General features: G+C 40.5%; 1 protein-coding gene across 4 annotated transcripts in view; it reads right to left on the bottom strand.

The window, feature by feature from the left end:
* Positions 1 to 23,648, bottom strand: part of cep192 (centrosomal protein 192) — a 143,352-nt gene that overhangs the window by 49,872 nt on the left and 69,832 nt on the right. For all 4 annotated transcript variants that reach the window (XM_080194690.1, XM_080194688.1, XM_080194689.1 and 1 more), the window contains exons 23-32: positions 20,112 to 20,342; positions 18,110 to 18,235; positions 15,895 to 16,032; positions 13,748 to 13,811; positions 10,864 to 11,003; positions 10,018 to 10,110; positions 9,270 to 9,382; positions 4,702 to 4,884; positions 2,117 to 2,207; positions 1,014 to 1,193 (exon numbers count right to left, since the gene is read on the bottom strand). In XM_080194690.1, coding sequence (XP_080050816.1) covers positions 1,014 to 1,193; positions 2,117 to 2,207; positions 4,702 to 4,884; positions 9,270 to 9,382; positions 10,018 to 10,110; positions 10,864 to 11,003; positions 13,748 to 13,811; positions 15,895 to 16,032; positions 18,110 to 18,235; positions 20,112 to 20,342 — 1,359 coding nt within the window. The remainder of the gene's footprint in view (positions 1 to 1,013; positions 1,194 to 2,116; positions 2,208 to 4,701; positions 4,885 to 9,269; positions 9,383 to 10,017; positions 10,111 to 10,863; positions 11,004 to 13,747; positions 13,812 to 15,894; positions 16,033 to 18,109; positions 18,236 to 20,111; positions 20,343 to 23,648) is intronic.

Consider the following 23,648-nt stretch of genomic DNA (forward strand, 5'->3'; position numbering starts at 1 on the left):
CTTTTATCATTCGCACATTTTGTGAAGTTGCTTTACAGAACTGACACAGAATATCTAAAGGAGACATGTTAGAATTGTTGAAATGGTTAGGAACATGTTTGAAACTGCTCCAGTTCAAGTAAACCTAACTGTCAACAGCTTTTCTAGTTTGACTGCATTAGTTTTATTTATGCGTATCACAAGTAAGCTTACACTACAATGAAGTTACTGTGAAAATCCCCTAGTTCCCACACTCTGGCACCTGTTCGGGTACACTGATGGAGAATTCAGCATGGCCAATGCACCTAAAAGCATGTCTTTCAGACTGTGGGAGAAAACCGGAGCACCCGGAGGAAACCCAGCAGGCATGGGGAGAATGTGCAAACACCACACAGACAGTGGTCCAAGCTGGGAACTGAACCTAGATCCTTGGCGCTGAGTAGGAAGGGGTGATCTTATAGAGGTCTATAAAATAATGGAGCGACACAGGTCAGATAGATAGTCAACATCTTTTCCCAAAGGGAGAGGAGTCTAAAACTAGAGGGCATAGGTTTAAGATGAGAGGGAAGAGATACAGAAGTGTCCAGAGGGGCATTTTTTCACACAGAGGGTGGAGTGTGTCTGGAACAAGCTGCCAAAGGTAGTAGTAGAGGCGGATACAATTTTGTTTTTTTAAAAAGCATTTAGATAGTTACATGGGTAAGATGTGTATAGTAAGATGTGATATGGGCCAAATGTGGGCAATTGGGATTAGCTTAGGGGGTTTTAAAAAAAAAGGGGGCAGCATGGACTAAGGGGCCTGCTTCCATGCTGTAAACTTCTATGACTCTATTGCTGTGAGGTAGCAGTGTTAACCATCAGGAGTTATCTGCAACAACATTTCAGAGGATAAGACTTTGGAGGGGTTTGACATTTTGCCACATTGTTGGAAAAGTAATTCATGATACTGTGCATCTTTTGTATTATAAAAGACTAAATCTAAGTAATTGATTTGTTTATGCCATTCCGTGTGTTTCAGTTAATTATATACTCACTGTAAATTTTACTCCTGGTCGGCTTGAATGTATCCCACACTGCTTAATTTCAAGCCTGGCCAACATGCAGGCAACCCGTGTTGGTGCAAACAAAAAGTGCACACAGACATCTTCCTTAGGGCAAACTATCAACTCACGGTTATTAGTTAGTCTTTCCTCAGATCCAAATGTGCTCTGTAACTGAAAAAAAATTAAAGTATTGAAATTCAAAATTCAAGAATGCCTCAACTAATATTTTCAGAACTACTGCCAATTGAGAACACATCAAGATTTGTATCAGTTAGAAAATACATCATTTAAAACCACAGCAAAAAAATCAAACCTCAAAACAGCACTTTCCAAACCACAACCACTTCCATCTAGAAGGACAAAGGCAGCAGATACACGGAAACACTATCACCTGCAATTTCTCTTCCAAACCACTCATCAGCCTGACTTGGAAATACATACCGTTCCTTCACTGTCGTTGGGTCAAAATATTGAAATTCCCTCCCTAACGGCATTGTGGGTCAACCCACAGCACGTGGACTGCAGCGATTCAAGGCAGCAGCTCACCACCACCTTCTCAACAGCAACTAGGGATGGGCAATAAATGTTGGCCAACCAGCAAAGCGCCCATGTCCCACAAGCGAATAAAAAAAATTATAAAACTATGCTGAATTATGAGTGTGAACAAATATTTATTAGCACAACAGAGAACCACGGTAAAGGTGTAAACTTAACTGGATGGTGTTGAGTCAGACTACATTCTTCCTTGGAAAGGTCATGTCCAGCTCAGTGCACCATTCATATACATTGTCACTAATTCAGTTTCAGGCATAAAGGATGAAATTTCAACTTCACTGATCATACTTTCAATTTTACAGGTGGATGAGCTTAAAAATGTGTATGCATTATTTTGCTCACTTTCAGCCTGACCAATGTTTACAGGCAACCCACAACATTGTTATTGCATCTGTCACAGTCATTAAAGTCAACCCGGGGCAAGAAAAAAAACAAAGACTATAAAAGTGAAAACTAACTTATTAAGCTTAATTGAAGTGCCTCTATAGGCTCCTCAGGTTTCCAAATGCTATAAATGCAGACATGTACTTCAGAGTTACCTGAAAGCAGTCTTGATCTTGACCTTTGATAAACAAACGCAAACGGTGTGTAACAGATGAAGAATTGTTTCTGAGAATAAGCTTCTGTTGACTGCAAGACAGAAATGTACAAACTAGCTAAAAGAAACTTTGTAAAGTAGAAATAAGGTCCTAATTTGTCAGTGGAATGAAACATCTGATCCTCACATTTGTGCCAAGATAGAAAGACTGTTGGGGTGCAGTCTGACTTCCTGATGTTATTTGGGGTTCATCTCTCAGAACAATCTGCAAATCAGATTTGGTTCTTAAAAATGTTTTTTAAGCAATATTCTGTTCCTACAGATAAAGCAAATGATTAAGATAAGTAATGTACTTTCACCAACTGGATCAAAATCCTGGAATTCCCTCCCTAACAGCACTGTGGGTCAATCCACAGCACGTGAACTACAACAGTTCAAGGTTGCAGTTCACCATCGTCCTCTCAAAGGCAACTAGGGATGGGCAATATATGCTGGCCAACCAGCGATGACCAAGTCCCACAAATAAAATATATATTTTAAAGTGTGCAAAATTACTAAAATTTGCTGAGGTGCAAGCCTTACATTCTTCAATTGTTCTTTATGAAGTATGTTCAGCTTACTCTGTGTATAGAATCCAAAACCACTCAAATTCATTTTTCATTTCACCCCCTATTGAGCCCTTCTTCCTTGACTCTTCTCCTTGTCTGCCCGTTATCATTTTTCACATGGAATAAATGTTACATCGAACACTACAGCACAAACAGGCCCTTCGGCCCATAAGTTGCGCCGATCACATCTATACCTACAAAGCCATAGGTCTATCTATAACCCCCAATCCCATTAGATCCCATATACTCATCCAGAAGTCTTTTAAAAGACCCCAGCAAGTTCGCCTCTACCACCACTGACGGCAGCTGATTCCATTCACTCACCACCCTCTGAGTGAAAAACTTACCCCTAACATCTCCTCTGTACTTGCTTCCCTGCACCTTAAATCTGTGTCCTCTCATAGCGACCATTTCAGCCCAGGGAAATAGCTTCTGAGAATCCATCCTATCTATTCCTCCCAACATCTTATAAACCTCTATCAGGTCGCCTCTCATCCTTCGTCTCTCCAGGGAGAAGAGTCCCAGCTCCCTCAACCTATCTTCATAAGGCATGCCTCCCAATCCAGGCAACATCCTTGTAAATCTTCTCTGCACCCTTTCAATAGCTTCCACGTCCTTCCTATAGTGAGGCGACCAGAACTGCGCACAGTACTCCAAGTGGGGTCTGACAAGGGTCTTATAAAGTTGCAGCATTACCTCCTGACTCCCAAACTCAATCCCTCGATTAATGAAGGCCAGTACACCATACGCCTTCTTGACCACATCCTCCACGTGCGAGGCCAATTTAAGAGTCCTATGGACCCGGACCCCAAGATCCTTCTGCTCTTCAACGCAGATAAATGTGTAGTGGTCCATTTTGGCAGGACCAATGGGATGAAGGAATACAATATCAAGGGTTAGAGTCTTAGCTGTGTTGAAGTCCATCTGCCACATCTCCGCCCAGTCTTGCATCCTATCTATGTCCCGCTGCAACTTCTGACATCCCTCCAGACCATCCACAACACCTCCAACCTTCGTATCGTCGGCAAACTTACTAACCCATCCCTCCACTGCCTCATCCAGGTCATTTATGAAAATGACAAACAGCAAGGGTCCTAGAACAGATCCCTGGAGCACGCCACTGGTGACCAACCTCCATGCAGAAAAAGACCCATCCGCAGGCAAGCCAGTTCTGGATCCACAAGGCAACAGCCCCTTGGATGCCATGCCCTCTCACCTTCTCGATAAGTCTTGCATGGGGGACCTAATCAAATGTCTTGCTGAAGTATATGTTATCTTACTTCTCCCCTCAAAGGACCTTTTCCCCCCACAATCATGACATCATGGCTTTGACAGAAGCTTGATTTGGGCTGGCACTTAATATAGTGCTCCTAGCTGGTCAGTCTAAAACTTTGCCTTTGCAAACACTGACTCCAAACTCATGTTTGAGTCTCTACAATCAGGTTTCTACTCTACTATATGTCCAAAACAGTCCTAATCAATCATAAATGACTTTGTGATTGCAATTTCCTCCCAGTCTTCACAGCAGCGCTTGACAAAGGTGACCACATCATCCTTTTCCAATGACTCTCTTCTCTGTCCATATCAGAAGGACTGTATTTGCTTGTATTTACCTTACTTTTCCAAACCTCACATTCTGATGCAAGTTTTATCAATGTTGAACACTTCAGTCGAATGTGTTATTGGCAGGCTTTCAATCAAATGCACTTTAACAGTTGCTTTGATCTGTGCAATTTATGCTTCTGTAACAATTTACAATGCCAATTCATTAAAATTCCTCAATTTTACAATTGGATCAAGTAAAAAATTTAAGTGGAAAACAACCCTCTAACAGGAGTAGATTGTAAAATGAAGATATGATTTATTAAAACAATTAAAAATAAAGATCCTCAAATTCCATCAGCCTCACCTTCATAATTGGAATTCAACATAAATAGCATCTTGGAATAACGATATTGCCAATAGCAAGGATACTTACACTGTCCTTCCAAGAGAAACACCACCCCACGACATAAATTGCTTGTTGGACAGAATTGGTGGTACATCAGCTGAAGAATCTGAAGATGAGCAAACCGATTGGACTGATTCAGGTCTCTCAACCAATCCTTTTAAACCAACTTCGTACTGAGGACCAAAAGGCTGGACCAAAATAGTCAAATGGCTGGAAAGAAGAAGAAATTACTATTCCCACTGTCAATACCTAGGTTTTCCTAGTTCAAACACTAGTTTCTTCAAAAGAAAATTCTGAAAGGTTTCTCTGGGCAAAAAAATGGTGCATCTCTTGAAGGAAATGATTGAGACATAGAATAACCTAATTATGGCATCACTATTGTCATGAAAGTGCTTCACAGAAGCTTAAAAAAAAGGTGACACAGTCATGAGGAAACATCAAGGTTTGATCAGAAAGGCAGATTTTAAAGAAAATTTTAAAGAAGAAAAGCAAACTATAGACGTGAAGAGATATAGCAAGGGTATTCCAAAGATTGCCACCTAGATAACTGAAGTCACCAATAATGGAGCAATTAAAACTTTGGATGAACAAGAGGCTAAAATTAGAGGAGTATGAAGATCTTGAGATTAGAGAGAGATTGGGAGAAACAAGGTCCTGAAGGGATTTGAAAACAAGGATGCGGGATCTGAAAACAAACATGAGAATGTTAAAATCTAGATGTTGCTTAACTAGGGTGTCAATGTAGATCTGTGAGCACAGCAGTGATAGTGGGACAGGACTTTCTACAGTTTAAGATACAGGCAGCAACTTGAGAACCTCAACTTTATGGAGGGTAAAATGTGGAAACAACCACTGAAGTAGTCAAGGCTAGAGATAAAGCTATAAATAAGAGTTTCAGCAGCAGATCAGCTGATCAAAAAGGTAAGAAATTAGAAGTAGAAGGCCATTCAGACCGTTCCACTCTTCAATAATTAGGAGCAGATTGTGATCGAGTGGTAATGTTACTAGGCTAGGAATCGAGAGATGGAATTTAAATTCAAATCAATAAAATCTGGAATCAAAATCTAATCTCAGTAATGGTGACCACAAAATGATCAAATGTTACAACAACCCACCTGGTTCACTAATGTCCTTCAGGGAAGTAAATCTGCCTGAAGGCGTTAAATCATTGATTGCAGTAGAATTCACTTGTGAATTAAGTACAGAACAGTTCCCTGGGAAGCTGCTGTGAAGATGTTTCAGTGCAGTTTCTACACTTGCAGATGAGTATCACAAAACAAGCTGACCAAAGGATAAAAGCATGAGAACTCTGATAACCATAAGGCAGGTGTGAATGTTTGAATGGTTTAACCATATAGGCATCCCTCATTAGTGACTAAATCATTATAATGAGACAAGTATATCTGGGCTGTAAGTTGTTAACTATATTCACCTTACATAAATGAGGTAATCAGAACTATTAGTTGTAATTGGATAGCAATGAATTCAGAACAAACCTACACTTGGGGTTATACAAATTATTTGTAAGGTAAGTTATATTTGTTCACCTTCATCAAATACTGTAGCATACTGAAGAATTGATCTCAACCTTAACTTCAATAAGACTCAAGTACTTCACCAACTCACAAGATCTAGTGTCTCCCTCTATCAAGATGAATGGAGAAATCCTTCCAAACGTGGAACATTTCCCTTCCTGGGGCACCACCTCTCACCTAAGGCTAACATTGACGTGGAGATCCAACATGGTATCCAATCTGCAATCACCACCCGTCTGACACCTTAAGACACCCAAGGCCAAGTGACTTCACGACCAGGAGACAGAGGGTAGTGGTTGACGGTAAATATTCATCGTGGAGTTCGGTTACAAGTGGTGTGCCTCAGGGATCTGTGTTGGGGCCACTGCTGTTTGTGATTTTTATTAATGATCTGGATGAGGGTATAGTTGGGTGGATCAGTAAATTTGCTGATGATACCAAAGTCGGAGGTGTGGTAGATAGTGAGGAAGGGTGTCATAGTTTGCAGGAAGACTTAGACAGGTTGCAGAGCTGGGCCGAGAGGTGGCGGATGGAGTTTAATGCAGAGAAATGTGAGGTAATTCACTTTGGTAGGAATAACAGATGTGTTGAGTATAGGGCTAACGGGAAGACTTTGAATAGTGTGGAGGAGCAGAGGGATCTAGGTGTATGTGTACATAGATCCCTGAAAGTTGGGAATCAAGTAGATAAGGTTGTTAAGAAGGCTTACAGTGTCTTGGCGTTTATTGGTAGGGGGATTGAATTTAGGAGTCGTAGCGTTATGTTGCAACTGTACACAACTCTGGTGCGGCTGCACTTGGAGTATTGTGTGCAGTTCTGGTCCCCACATTACAGGAAGGATGTGGAGGCTTTGGAGAGGGTGCAGAGGAGGTTTACCAGGATGTTGCCTGGTATGGAGGGGAGATCCTATGAGGAGAGGCTGAGGGATTTGGGGTTGTTTTCGCTGGAAAGAAGGCGGCTAAGAGGGGATCTTATTGAAACATATAAGATGATTAGAGGTTTAGATAGGGTGGATAGTGATAGCCTTTTTCCTCTGATGGAAAAATCTAGCACGAGGGGGCATGGCTTTAAACTAAGGGGGGGTAGTTATAGGACAGATGTCAGGGGTAGGTTCTTTACCCAGAGGGTGGTGAGGGATTGGAATGCCCTGCCTGCTGCAGTTGTAAATGCGCCTAGTTTGGGGGCGTTTAAGAGGTCTGTGGATAGGTTTATGGACGAAAAGGGATTGGTTTAGGTTAGTGGGTCACTTGTTGTTTTTTTTTTAACTGGTCAGCGCAACATCGTGGGCCGAAGGGCCTGTTCTGCGCTGTAATGTTCTATGTTCTATGTACAACATTCATGCTGATACCAAGATCCTTATGTACAAAGTAGTCATCCTCTCAATTCTCCCATATCGCTCAGAAACCTGGACCATATACAAACAACACCTGGAGAGGTATTATCAAAACTGTCTGAGACAAATTCTCTGCATCATCTAGGAGGATGGGTGTACTAACTTCAGTGTCCTCAAAAGGAGCCAACAGCATCAGCATTGAGGCCATGATCAAAAATCAACTCCGCTGGGCCATTCACATTCTTAGGATATCAAGTCTCAATGTCAAAGCAACCTTTTTTGCCCAGCTAAAGGAAAGATCCCGAACAAGAAGGATGACAAAGGAAGTGCTTCAAGGTCGCCCTGAAGGCTTACCTCAAGAAATGCAAGATAAATGTCAACACCTAGGAGACCCTTACTCAGAAGAGTCCAGCTTGGAAGAACCTCCTGATTGAAGGGACACAATTCTTTGGAGGACATGGCCCAGGAAAAGAACTGGAGAAGGGAATACCAGAGATCTAGGACCCAAAAACCAAATGCACCTGCTAAGCGTGCAGTCAAGATTCAGGCTCATCAACCACACAAGGACCTATAGAGCCCATGACCAGTAACACAGTTTCTTAGATGGACAATCATACTTATTGGCAAGTGATTGAAAATGATTCTTGACTTTGTTCAGTTTTAAATATAGCAATGTTTCCTGGACAGGAGATCTGTTAGAAACTCATAACATTAACATAGTGCCTTTGGCAATTAGGCAAAAGGAAGCTGAATCTGCACCAAGGAAGGAAGGGTGGCTCATGGGTTCTGATGGTTTTGATAGTGTATTTTAAAGAGCCAGTAATGTTTAGGCAATTCTTCAAAAGGTAGAACTCACAAGGTTGAAAGACATGAAGGGATGTTAAAATAAAGACAAGAATTTTCACCAGTTGTAGAACAGAAATCAATGCAGGTACATGTGGATAGGAGTAATGGCTGAGCATGACTTACTCCAGAATGCAAGTAGCAGAGTTTTGAATAAGTTGAGCGTACAGAAGGTAATAAGAACATAAGAACATAAGAAATAGGAGCAGGAGTAGGCCATCTAGCCCTTCGAGCCTGCCCCGCCATTCAATAAGATCATGGCTGATCTGTTGTAGCTCAGTTCCACTTTCCCGCCCTCTCCCCATAACCCTTAATCCCCTCTCTTATCAAGAACCCATCAACCCGCTTCTTAAAAATATTTAGCGAGGCAGCCTCCACCACTTCAACGGGCAGAGAATTCCAGAGATTCACCGCCCTTTGAGTGAAGAAGTTCCTCCTCAACTCCGTTCTAAACCGCCTCCCCTTTATCTTGAGGCTGTGCCCCCTAGTCCTACTGTCTTTTTTGAGCGGGAAGAGTCTCTCCACCTCTATCCTATCCATCCCATTCATCATCTTATACGTCTCAATGAGATCTCCCCTCATTTTTCTAAACTCTAACGAGTACAAGCCTAGTTTATTCAGCCTCTCCTCATAGCTCAATCCCCTCAACTCCGGTATCAGCCTAGGTAGAAGGAAGAAAAGTCTCATCTTGAGATACTTTTGACATATTAGGGGCTTATCAAAGAATTGGAGGTACTGCATTGATATCCATAATCATGTTGAGCAGAGTAGTAATTATCTTGGCAAGTTAGAGGTGGTCTAATGAAGAGGATATCAATGGATTATGCAGTGGTGACTGAAGATCAATTATAGTGCAAACTAAAAGGCTAATGATCATGGCATACCTTTGTATCTCACTCTGAGTATCTTGAGGAGTAAATGAAACCATAACTTCCAATTCTTCTCCGGGCTGAATTAAAAGATTTTCTGGCTTTGCTAAAAAACAGCATTCTGCAGTCTAAAATAAATCAAGGGAAAATTCAGCATTAAGTATCTATTATATAAACAAATATCTTCAAGTTCATTTTTTCAGCAATGAAGTGTACCAATAAAATTGATTTTAAAACAGCGAGTATTAAGCAGGTATTGTTTTAACTTGGTCAATCAATGATATGGAAGCAAATGTTTTTATCCCGAATTAGGGATACAAACATTTGCCTCCATATCATTGATTGACCAAGTTAAAACAATACCTTGCTCAGAACAGTCCAACTTGGAAGAACCTCCTGATTGAAGGGGCACAATTCTTTGAGGACATGGCCCAGGAAAAGAACTGGAGAAGGGAATACCAGAGATCTAGGACCCAAATTAGGGATACAAACTCAGTCTACGAATGATCATAAAATTTTAATTTTCATTTATAAAAGTATGCAATGTTGAACAATTCCATGCAAAGTTAGCATGATATTTATAAAAAAGGCTCTTTTTAAACTTTTCTTCACCCCCCTCCCACCCTTATTTGTTGCTGAAATGTTTGAGGGGATTTCGCAAGAACACTGCATAAATTCATGTGAAACAAAATTGAGGGGGAAATAGTATGGGTTAAATCCTTAAAAGATTCAAAGTTGCTTTACAAGGTAAACGATAACTCACCTGAATCATCAGCTGTGCAGCAATATTTCCTGCATTTTTCAGAGGGAGGATTTGTTTCGCAGTCATACCAGGCTTAGCGCACATTACAAGAGTCTAAAAATAAGAAGAGTTAAAACCTCAGAGCAAGTGCAATAAAGACACATTTCTCCCAAAGCAAAGGCAAAATACTGCAAATGCTAAAATCTGAAACAAAAACAGAAAATGCTGGAAAATCTCAGCAGATCTGACAGCATCTGTGGAAAGAGAATAGAGCCAATGTTTCAGTCTGGATGACCCTTTGTCAGTGCATATTGCAGTAATAGCAGAATATACTCATCTCCAGTTTCAATAATTGTACAAAATGCCAACTTTGTTAAGTTTGTCTTTGTGAGATTGTCATTCACAAAATGTGGCTGTTCTTCAAAACCTTTTCATCACGTGACTTCTTATGCAGCAGATGCATGTAACTCCTATTTAGGATGACTCATTCTCTTGCCAACCAAAACTGTAATTTGGCCACCTGACCTACATGCTCAGCCATTGTTTGAACTGAATGTCGTCAATGTCCTTATGATTTAGCCCAGATGATCCATTTGCTATTACAGAAAATTACTTCAGTCCATAAATCAGGCAGACAAAAATGCATTACATTTCAAAGCATTCCAGCACTTGGATTTTCACTTTCGTCTGCCTTCCTCGCACTCTCACGCTAACAAATTTATACTTGTGTACAAAAGAAATATGGCAGAGTGGAAAATGGATTATGAATTGATCAGTTTGTTTGCATAACTTAATGGTACACCAGAAGGCTGTCAGAAAATCCAAGAATAAGTTCTTTGCTGTTTTCAACTGCTTGTGTCAGCATACCTGCAGGTCTTTAGGAGCATGTATTCTAGCAATTCCAACTTTGGCACAGAGTGGTACACTGTTAATAACAGTGCTGGGGCCAGGACTGTCAACCTCTATATCAACTCTTGCGAAATAGTCTTCAGCTGCACCTAAAGGATCTGAAATAAAAATCGTAGCATTGAATATGGAAGACTACGTTTGGCCTATCAAGTCTGTGCCAGCTATGTGAATTTCATTTACTCCCATTTCCCACTACAATCTTATTTACCATCTAGAAAAAAAACATGGATTCTGTATGCACCACTAGATTGCAATATCCCATATTCTAATAATGCTCTGCATTAAAAATATTGTTGGCATCCTTCCATCCCAAGAGGTTGATGAACATGTAGAAAACAAATCCATTTCTTAGAATTCCTAAATTATACAAAGAGGCCATTTGGTCCATCAAGGCTGCACCATCTCTCTGGCACAGCATCTTATCCAGGTCCAATCCCTGTAATCCCACATATTTACCATTACACATCTCAAGTTACTCAAGGACAAATCAGCATGGCCAATAAACCTAACCTACACATATTTGGACTGTGGGATGAAACCTAGGAGGAAACTCACAGGCACGTGGAGAACCTGCAAACTCCACACAGACAGTCACCCAAGGCTGGAACTGAACGCAGATCTCTGGCGCTGACAGGCAGCAGTGTTAACGCTGTGCCATCATTCCGGTTGGTGGGGGCAGTGGGTAATGGCTGAAGAGGTCAATTCTTGAGTGGTAGGTTCTGTCACAAGTGCAACGCATGAAACTACCAAGTGTCCTTGTTTTCAGTGTTGACCTCTGCTGTCAAGCCACTGTTGATTGTGGTGGTGCACGCTAGCTCACAGGAGGTGCTGCTATTTTCCTTCCTTGTCAGTTAGTGACTCAGTGCAATAATCAATGTCTAAGGTTTTTATGGCACGTTTGCAACCATCCTTGGCATGGAGTTTTGGGTATCCAACATCCTATCTTCGCTGCCTGTTGCACATTATGAGTCTACACTGGAAGAGTAAAATCACAAATGCAGCAGTCCTTTCCAAAGCAGAGCTCCAAGTTCTGGAGTCAAACAAATCATCAAACAAAAAGGCAGCTTCACTGGCTCAGGCACATCTGCAGGACAGAAGATGGTTGCATACCCAACGACTTTTGGCATGGTGAGGTAGCTGGAGCCAGACACCATCAAGGCACAGTAAAAATAACTGCTTCCATTATTCTTTCCATGCCATCTAAACATAGGTATGAACTCATTAATCAGGAGAATAATAGCTTCCCTCGTTTCCTTTAAAAAAATCATTCATCATTTTGAGCATCACTATTAAATCTTTTAACCTTTTTCAGTTGCATGTGAAAGGGGTCAGTTTTTCCTCACAACTAAAGCCTTAGCAAATTTCTTCTGTACACTCCATGGCTTTGACAGGAGGGCACAGTATTCCAACTGTGGCCTTAGCAAAGTATTGCACAAATTTACAATTACCTTTGATTTTTAAGATTTTCTCAGCCTATTTATTAAAGCCAGGTTCACTTGTGGTCTTTTAAAAAAATTGTTTCCAGTTTACCAACTAATGTAACAAGGCTATGAAATATAGTGACGCCAAATCATATTTGTTCAACTATAAATAATTGTTTTATCTTTATAGAATAAAACAAAATAAAGAATGAATCAAAATGTATAACACAATAGGCAGAATGGCCATATGGGCCTTTGAGATTGCTGTACATTCAATAAGATCATGGCTGTGGCACCACTCAGCCTGTTCCCCATAACTCTCAACACCCCTAGAGTTCAACAATCTGAGCCTTGAACACATTCAAAGGCTCAGGAACGCCACATTCACGCTCTTCAGAGAAGAAATTCCTCCTCACCAATGACTTAAATATCCTTATTCAAAACACCGTGCCCCTGTTCTAATTACCTCACGAAGGAAACTTTCTCTCAGCACCTACCCTCCCAAGCCTCAGAATCTTAAATTATTCTAAACTCCCATGCTTAATCTTTCCACATAAGGCAACTCTGTCATTCCAGGAACCATCTAATGAGCTTTCCCTCAGCTGCCTCTAATACAAGAATATCCTACCATAAGTAAGAGACCAAAACTGTACACAACGGTCTAGGTGCAGTCTCACCAATGCCTCGTTATTTCTAGCAAGACATCAAGCATCCCTCATGTAATAAAAGCCAACATTCCATTTGTGCTACGTGTAAAGGACACCAAGGTCCATTTGAAGCACGGCATTCTCCAGTCTCTCTCCATTTAAATAAAATCCTGCTTTTCTGTTCCTCCTCTCAAAATTTAAGTTTTGAATTTATTTATTAGTATCATAAGTAAGCTTACATTAACACTGCAATCAAGTCACTGAAAATCTCCTAGTCGCCATACTCAAGCACCTGTTCAGGTACACTTAAGGAGAATTTAGCATGGCCAGTGCACCTAATCAGCACATCTTTGGATTGTGGGAGCAAACCGGAGCACCTGGAGGAAATCCACACAGACATGGGGAGAACATGAAAACTCCACACAGACAGTGACCCAAGCCATGAACTGAACCCAGGTTCCTGGCGCTGTGAGGTAGCAGTGCTAACCACTGTGCAATTTGTGATAACCTCACATTTTTCTGTTTCTACGCCATCTGCTAAATTTTGCAGTCTTTTTCCATGTCTATAATCCTCTGTGGACTCTTTGCATCCTTCTCACAACTTGCTTTCCTGCCCATCTCTTATCTTTGTCAAATTATCAACAAATTTGCTTGCAACACACACCAATAAACAGGTGCCTTCATCCACTCATTAATACAGATTAAGATTAATTGAAAGAAAATCTGGGCTGCAACTGTTCAAAATGCTTCAAAAGAGCAAAATTAAATAAATACCTGAACTACTGATGTATTTTTGAGGTGCATGAAAATGAACCCACAGAACAAAACTTTCAGGATCCTGTTTAAAAAAAGAAACAAACTTAAAAATCATAAAATGCTGCAGAACGTCCACTGAAAAATTATAAGTGAAGAAGAGCTTGCATTTTTGAGGTTTGCAGAAGATGAAAAAACATTTCTAAGCATAATTGGTACTCCCAGGGAAGACATTAGTCATGAGTGTTTTGGCTGACCAGAGACTGCATTTTTAACCGTTGCTAATCACCACCTTCTTTGTGACCACCGCTTTGTTTAAAAATATATACTAGGAGCAGTTTTACCAAGTTTATGCCTCTTGCCAGGTGTGGGTATCAGGCATGGATAGACAGAACATCCCATTTGATGTCTACAACAAGAGATTAAAACATATTCTAACTGAATGTAGAAACAATAACTTTCATTGATCACTGGTGCACGTATTATATAAAATATAATTAGATCCAGTAGCATTGGTAAAATGACAACAGCTGGCAAGTATTTGAATAGCATGAAATTAAACTGAATGTACTTCAGCAATGCACAAATTACTAATGAACTTAAAAAAAACTTATTTTTGTAGTTCCCTCAAACTATGATCCTTGCAATTCTGAGTGAACGTTCACTAATATCATTCAATGTAGGTGAAAATATACAAAGCCAGCCTGAGATACTGGGCTCTCCAATTTCCTGTCCCTCATTTGGGAGTGACCAGCCTATAATTTGCATCCATCACAGCTTCTCCAGTTTGTTCATTATTTATATCAATACAACATAATTCAGTGAGGTGGTCATTTCAGAGCATCCCAAAATGGATGCAAACAAGGCTTCAAGCCAACAAGGGAGCTAAAGTTAAAGTTTAAGGTTTATTTATTAGTGTCAAAAGTAGGCTTACATTAACACTGCAATGAAGTTACTGTGAAAATCCCCTAAGTGCCTCACTCTGGCACCTGTTCAAGTACACGGAGGGAGAGTTTTGCATGGCCAATGCATCTAACCAGCACATCTAGCTGAGCTGCAACTAGATGATACTGGGAAACCATGACAAGAATGCAGAGTACATAACAGATAGGAGTTCAAAATTCTTCAGATCTGCAGCACTACTCAGGTCAGTCAAAAGCCATGGTCACAATTGCTTTCAGAGATCACTCTGCAATGTTTGGGAATACTTGCTGTCAATGACCAAAAATATTCAGAGGAAGGGAAATTCAATTTTCTGTGCACTCAACAAGTTAGGAAATTTTTATCTAGCTTAAAATAAGTCATGTAAAATAAAACACTCTGCTAAGCTTGCCTTTAGGACATGGAAAAGCAAAATTTTAATAACAGCATTAAACCTTTCCAAAAATTGACTTTTCTGAGCCTCTGAAAAATTTGGATATGAATTAGGACTAATAGAACACTTAGTCTTCACGCCTATACCACCATTCAGTAAGATCATGGCTGGTCTGACTGTAACCTCCACTCCACATTCATGCCTACCCAGATAACCATTCACCCCCTTGTTAATCAAGAATCTTATTTGGCTCTGCCTTAAAAATATTCAATCTGGCTTCACTTCCTTTTGAGAAAGTGTTCCAAAGACTCACGATAAAAACAGGAATAGGCCATTAAGTACTTGGAGCCTACTGATTTAAAAATCTATTGGTCATAGCCTTGAAAATGTTCAAGGACTCAGCCTCCATAGTTTCCTGTGGTAAAGAATTCCAAAGATTCTTGGAGAGAAGAAATTCTTCCTCAAATTCATCTTATATGAGCACCTCCTTATTCTGCACACTGGTCCTTCACTCTCCCATGAGTGGAAACATCCTCCCAACATTTATCCTGTCCAAATCCGTAAGAATCTCAAATGTTTCAGGCATATCACCTCACGTTCTTCTGAACTTCAAGGAGTACGGACCCAATCTGCCCTCTTGGACAGTCACTCCATACAGGGATCATCCTATTAAACCACCTCTGTACTTTATATCTTGGCTAAATAAGGGGAGCAATGCTGCACACAATTCTAAAATGTACAAATCATATGACAGAAATAAACCTCTAAGCAGAAAGAACACTTTCACTATCTTGAAAGACTGAAAATGAATATTATAAAACACATTGAGCGGAGGCTCAGAATTTCTCATTACCTCTCCATCATAGCTGGCTCGCATCACATGATTCATGACTGATGGGGCCACCAATGGCGAGATTCTCTCAGTCTGTGGTGCCGTTTCTACCAACCTGTCAGTCTTGGAGAATGTAAAACACCTCCATGCAGCAGCATTCTGCATAGTACAAAATATATTTAGAATTATATACGAATTGAACACGAGAGGTCATCACTTAAGGGTGAGGGGGGGGAGGTATAATTTGGAGGTAAGAGGAAGGTTCTTTACGCAGAGAGTTGTGGGGGTCTGGAATGCGCTACCGAGTAGGGTGGTGGAGGCAGGAACGTTGGACTCGTTTAAGATGCAGTTAGATAGGCACATGAGTGAAACAAGAATGGAGGGATATGGTAGGGGCTATTAAATAGGGTTAAACCTCGAGAGACACCGGAAGGGCAGGCTGTATGATTAATATTTTTTGTCTTTATTCCACAGGTGGAGGTCCACCTCGTGTCAAGCGAGGGGCATGCACACGGCGGGTCGTGCGTGGGCTGCTCTTGGAAGTCCAGGAGTGGCCTAGTACTTCATGTCGGTGTGTGTGCTTGATCCTGGACCGATAGACGGGCGCCACAACAGCTCAGTGACTAGCACTGCTAGCTGTGCAGATACATGGATTTGGGCCTGTGTCTGTGGGAGTTTGCGCATTCTCCCTGTGGTTGCGTGGGTTTCCTCCGGGCGCTCCGGTTTCCTCCCACACCCCAAAGATGTGCTCTTAGGCTAATCGGTTTCCACCAAATTGACACTATTTCTTCCCTGAATCTGACTGAGTAGGGTCCCATTCGTAGACATGCAGGGTAAAATAGGTGTAGGGTGATGCGGCGGCACGGGCTCGTTGGGCCGAAGGGCCTGTTTCCCGTGCTGGGTTGTTCTTTGTATCTTTGTATCTTTAATTATTACAAACTGACAAGACATGGCTGAAGTAAATTATGTTTTTATGTTGAGGAAAGATTTTCTACATATTTAGAGGTCAGTGGATGGTGCACTGGGTTAGCATACACCTCACATCAGAACACTCAATATTTATCAAGATTTAAGTAACAAGGTATATTTCTGAAATTCATTTCAAGATAAGTATGGAATTCAAGAAATTGATTGGTTCACGTCAAAATACCTTTCCTGATGCAGTACTTACTTTGCTGATAATGCTTGCTATGCAAAAGACAATCCCTCAATACATAGCAATAGGATGTCAGGTGCACAGCTATAGAAGTTATAAATGGAGTGGAATCCACAGGCTCAGCTCCCAATTTTGCAAATTCAAGTCAAGCAGCGCCCATTTTCTCAGGATGTAGCACTTAAAGCCAGTCATCATTTCATTTTTTAATATCTTTAAATTTAATTTTCACTGACAGAACCAGCCAACTCCAGATCCCAGTTCAGACTTATTCAAACAAACAAAAGAGCTAAATTTAAACAAAAAGGGGCAAGAATGACTGCCCATGACACCAATGAAGCATGTGATCACAGTATTTGACAAAGTGTGGCATCAAATAGAACCTAGTAAGATCAGAGTGGCAGGGGCTTCAGCTGGGACCTTTCCTCCAACGCAAGGTTAGAAATGGGATGATTTAACCAGGCATATATGTCAGAATATAATGGCATACTCTCCACTTGTTTGGACTGGTGCAGCTCCAACTGATGAAGCATGACATCACCAGGGCAAGAGTCTGCATGATTGGCATCTCATCCACCACAGTGAACATTCAACCCACTGGTACACCATGACACCACTGTGTACAACGTGCAAGATGCACTGTAAAATTCCCCGTGGTTTCTTCAACAGTACCCCCAAAACCTGCAGCCTTGACCACCTTGCAGGACACTTGGGAGAGAAACTTGGAGTTGGTGGTGTTCCCAAGTGACATCAACCTGACTTGGAAAAATAATGTTATTCCGTTCTTATCACTGGACTAAAATCCTGGAACTTCCTCCTTGTCAGCACCATGGGCGAACATACACCACAGATAGCAGCAATACACCATCACCTTTGAATTGGGCAATAAAAACTGACCTTGCCAGCTGCGCCCAATTTTGAATGAACAAAAACAATTTAAAAAAAAAAAGCCTGTGAATTTTGTATGGTATTCTCAAGTCAAATGTCTGGCATCAGCACAAGGAGGCTAAGTCTACATTCAAATGGAAATGATAACTTTAAACATTAATTTGGTCAATTATTAGAGAAATTCAAAAAACTTACTGCATTGATGACAAGCCGAATGGGAACAGTGGCATGAGTCCTATTAATCAGTTTGAGAGAGAGTGTTTTATCACCACCAGGCACCAAGTCACCAAAATTCAAGCTTTTGCTTTTCCCAGCCAGAACCTCAATTGAGACAGAACATAAGAATGTCAGAAATACGAGTAGTAGAAGACAATATGGCCCAGTCAGCTGGTTCTAGTACTCCGTATGATCATGGTTAATCTTTGGCTTCAATTTCACTTTCCTGTATGCTCTCCATACCCCTGGATTCTCCAAGACACCAAAAACATGTCAAACCCAGCATCCACAATCATCTGGATTACAGAATGCCAAAGGTTCACAATCATTAGCATAAAAAAAATTCTCATCTCAGCCTAAAGTCAAAATGAATAACAGCTCACCCTAAAATTATACTCCATCTGTGACCTTGTTACACACCTCATTTAATATGTCTAAGATCTCTTTGCACCCTGTGTCCTCTTCACAACCTAGTTTTGTATCATCAATAAACTGAGATGCATTATACTTGGTCTCTTCGACTAAGTAAAGGGCAATGGCCTTTCACTACTTACATCCTGACAACTTGAAAGTGTCTCATTTTCTCTGCTGGGTTTTCTGTGTTATGCAATCCTCTATTCATGCTAATCACATTCCCAACTCCATGAGCCCTTATCTCGCCTAATCTTTTGTGGCATCTTATTCATTGCCTTCTGGAAATCCAAGTATATTACCTCTATTGATTGCCCTTTATCTACTAGATACGTCCTCAAAAAATACTTGAGTAAATTTGTTAATTACAATTTCTCTTAGAAAAGCTTGGCAAGTGAATATGGTTTTACAAGTGCATTGTTAAAACTTCCCTTATAATGGATTCTATCATGATCCTGACAATTGATGCAGGGTCAACTGGACTGTAGCTCCCCCTTTTTCCCCCTCTCTTCCTTAAAAGCAGTGTTACATTGCATTTCAATCCACTATGACTATTCATAGAATCCCTACAGTGAAGGAGGCCATTCAGCTCATTAAGCCTACATTGAGAGCATCTTAACCATGCCCATTCCCCACCTTAGCCCCATAACTAGCAGTAGTACAAACCAATGTAACACTGTGCCACCCCTAATTCTAGAACATGGGAATTTTGGAGAATCGTAATCACTATCTAAAATATAGACCATCAAGTTCTGGGAATTTGTTGGATTTCTGTCCTTTAAATTTTCCTCTGCTGATATTTACTAGATTAAGTTCCTTATTATCTTCTAGGTTACCCTCTATTTCTGATATGTAATTTGTGACCTCTAGTGCAAAAGATAGATAAAATATTTATTCAAAATCTCTTCCACTATTCTTTCAGTATGACACTTAACCAGCAAAGCTGGTGTATCTTGGGGACCCGCTTAAAATTTAGACCTGCCAAGTCTTCCAAAGGTTATTTGAAGGCTTCAATTGCTTCACACTTAGCACACACTGCTGTCATCTGCTACATAATACTTTGAGTACATGATTTTGAAATATATGCTAGCACTAAATAAATTTACATTTATATTCTATATTATAGCTGACTGACAGAGCAGTGAGATTCACTGCTTTGTACAAAGTACTGTGAAACCAAACCCAAGCATGTGTTTGTTGCACTTGATCTCTGTCAGTGAATCTGACTTGCATAGCATTAAAAAGAATCATGTTTTAAAAATAATGAATCCTCATCACGAGCATGTCAAGGCAGGTATATAGTATTAAAGACGTAATAAAGCCATTATTCTGCTATTAACTTTCATTGACTCATGCATCTCCCACTCCCCACAAGTCAGAACTTCTGAAAAACTGTCAAAAATAACTCCAATGTGCAAAATATTACTCCTAAAAGGTGGTCACATTATCATAGGATTACACGTAGCAAGTAGTGGTTGAAACATAAGATTTGATTATTTTAACAACACATGACCAATAGGGCTCTCATGGCACAATCCTACTATAAATAAATTATTAAAAAGTTATTTACCTCAATCACAGGATCTTCTGCTACAGCGGTAATAACCACTCTCACAGCAAGTGCTTCCGCTCTGGCAACTGTATTGGCATCTGCCGAGACTGGACATGAGGAGACACATAGTACACACTGAAAAATCCCAGAGTGACGTGGAAGGAACATCAACTTTAAATCTTCTGTAACATGAGGACCAATGATTGTTTTGCTCTTGAATATCCAACACTGATGAGCAAATGTATCCATCTGGAAGGTACAAATAATTTCAAGGTGAATAAGCCAATGCAGTTTTTGGACCATTATTTGTAGCTCTGAAATTACAGTTCCATTGATGTTGATTTTTGTGGCACAGAAGATGTCCAATTAACAAACAAACCCTGCTCTCTCTGGCAAAGAGATCTAATTCCATAATCTTATACTTTTTTGAATGTCAAGCTTGTATTGAGGGATCTTGAATTCTGTTTCCATCGCCATTTCTGGTCAAAATATTCCATATTCTAGCAACCATCTGTGTCAATTAAAAAGTCTCTTAAACCTCACTCTCTACCAATGATGTTAAATCTTTTGGTTACTTGTAATGAAAAGCAGAAATAGATTTTCCCCACATACCTTGTCACAAAACTCATCTTTCACTCTATCACCTGTTCTGCATTAATGGAGTCCCAGTTTACTTGTCTGCCTTCACAATTAAAACCTCTCATTTCTTGCATATGTTAGCCAATTTCTTCTTTATCTTCTCAAAGGTGTTTTTAAACCAAGGCGCATGAAACTGGATACAATATTCTAACTGCAGCCAAACCCATGATTAACATTTATTTAGCATTATTCCATTGCTTTTGTACTCTATACTTCTATTTATAAAGTTAAAACACCATAAACCTTTTTACATTGATTAATTATTCTCTCACTTTCAAACACAGGCATAATCCAAATGTCTCCTCATAGTTGAGCCACTTGGGGAAATTTTCTGTGTTTTTCCCCCCATAATGTATCACCACACCAAATCAAATTCATTTAATGTTGAATCAGCCCACACATGCCTCCTTGAAGTCACTTGCTGTGCAATGCACAAACACACCCCTATTTACTTATAAATTTTGTACTGTGGGTCTGAACATTCCATTATGAAGATGGGCTCTACCGATAGCCACTTTATAATTATTAACATTTACCTTCAGAACCTGTAGGTGGCATCATAATCAGCATTTGACATTAAATGACTGCAATAGCAATGTTAAGTGCATAGCCCATCGATCGTGTTTCGTCTGATAGCATGCAGTACAACTGGAAAAATACTGAGTAGCAACGTATGAATGTTTTCACTGGATTTTAATTTGTGAACGAAAGGAGGTGTTTCTTTATGCAAAATCGGAACATAAGCAAGTCTAAAACTAACTTTACTTGGAAAAATACCTGGACGCGGTACTTGCTTTTGCTGTAAATTAAAATCAGGAATCTGTAAAATTAGTTTTTCAGCATTAACACTTCAGAAGATGCAAGTCCTGTGGCACTCTCCTGTTCCAGCCACATGTCCAAATGACCAACCTCAAAGAATTATGCATCACTGCATGTTGGTAATATCTTCAACATTCGGAATTAGAAACACAGACCAACATGCAGAGTGACAGGCAGAATTAGAAACACACAAACAACAGGAGTAGTCGTCCTCCTTCAAGCCTGCTCGATCATTCATTATGAATATGTCTGATCATTCAACTCAGCAACCTGTTCCCACTTTCCCTCCATATCCTTTGATCCTTTTAGCAAGAGCTATATCTAGCTCCTTCTTGAACACATACAACGTTTTGGCCTCAACTGCTTTGTGATGGGCAATTCCAAGGCTTACCACTGTGGGTGAAAAAAAAATTTCTCATCTTGGTCTTAAACGATTTATCCCATACCCTTAGACTGTGCTCCCTGGCACTGGACTCCACCTACTATCAGGAACATCCTTTCCACATCTGCCAGAGAGTTGCCAGACTTGAAATGTTAGACCTGCTCTCTCTCCACAGATGCTGTAGGACCTGCTGAGATTTTCCAGTTTTTATAGAAATCATAAAATCCTACAGTACAGAATGAGGCCATTCAGCCCATCAAGTTTGCACTGACCATAATCCTCCCAGAATCCTCTTGCTACAAAGACCAACATACCATTTGCCTTCTTCACCTCCTGCTGTACCTGCGCTCTTACTTTCAGTGACTGGTGTACAAGGATGCCCAACTCTCGTAGCACATTTCCCGCTTTCAATCTATAGCCATTCAATAATAACACATGACTGTTTTTTCTACCAAAGTGGATAATTTCACATCTATCCACATTATACTGCACCTGTCATGCATTTGCCCACTCACTTGCCCAAATCACACTAAAGGATCTCTGCATCCTCCTCACAGTTCACCCTCCCACCCAACTTTGTCATCTGCAAATCTGGAGATATTACATTTAGTTCCCTCATCTGAATAAATAAAATATATGGAGAATAACAGGGTTCCAATGGGACCCTTAGTCATTGCATGGCTCTTGGAAAAAGAGCTGTTTAGGCCTACTTTATCTGCCAACCAGTCTTCTATCCATGTCAATACATAACCCCCTTTCCACGTGCTTTAATTTTATATGCTAATCTCTCACGCAGGACTTTGTTGAAAGGCTTCTGAAAGTCCAAATAAACATCTGCTGGTGAGACCTTATCAAGTTTACGAAGCACATCCTCGAAGAATTCCAAGAGATTTGTCAAGGATGTTTTCCCTTTCGGAAATCCATGCTGACTCTGTTTTCCAAGTGGAACCTAGCATTCTCCTTACTACCAAAATCAAGCTTACTGGTGTATAACGCCCTGTTTCTCTCTAACTCTCTTTTTAAATAGTGAGGTGACAGTAGCTGCCCTCTAATCCATAGGGGCTGTTCCAGACTCTATAGAATCTTGGACAATGACCAGTGTGTCCACAATTTCTATGGTCACTTCTTTAAGTGGAGATGTAGATTATCAGGCCCTGGGGATTTATCAGTCTTCAATCCCAATTTCCCTAACACCGTTTCCCGACTAATACCAATTTCCTTTAGTTTCTCCCTTTCACTGAATCCTGTGTTCCTCAACATTTCTAGTGCGTTACTCATGTCCTCCTTAGTGAAGGCAGGAACAAAGAATGTATTTTGTTGATCAACCACCTTTGTCCCCCGTTATAACTTCTCCTGTTTCTCAGCAGAGGCAAAGGCCCAGTGGTATTTTTGTTAGACTATTAATCCAGAAACTCAGCTGATGTTCTGGGGACCCAGATTCGAACCCTGCCACAGCAGCTAGTGGAATTTGAATTCAAAAGATATCTTGAATTAAGAATCTACTGATGATCATGAAACCAGTGTTGATTGCCAGAAAAACCCATCACTAATGTCCCTCAGGGAAGAAAATCTGCCGTCCTTACCTGCTGTGGCCCACATGTGACTCCAGGGCCACTGCAATGTGGTTGACTCTCAATTGCCCTCTGAAATGACCCAGCAAGCCACTCAGTTGTATCAACCACTACAAAGTCTCAACAAAACAAAATGAAACTGGA

Source organism: Carcharhinus amblyrhynchos, chromosome 8 (genome assembly GCF_965287045.1).
Source record: "Carcharhinus amblyrhynchos chromosome 8, sCarAmb.v2.hapA, whole genome shotgun sequence".
Classification (NCBI taxonomy): Eukaryota; Metazoa; Chordata; class Chondrichthyes; order Carcharhiniformes; family Carcharhinidae; genus Carcharhinus; species Carcharhinus amblyrhynchos.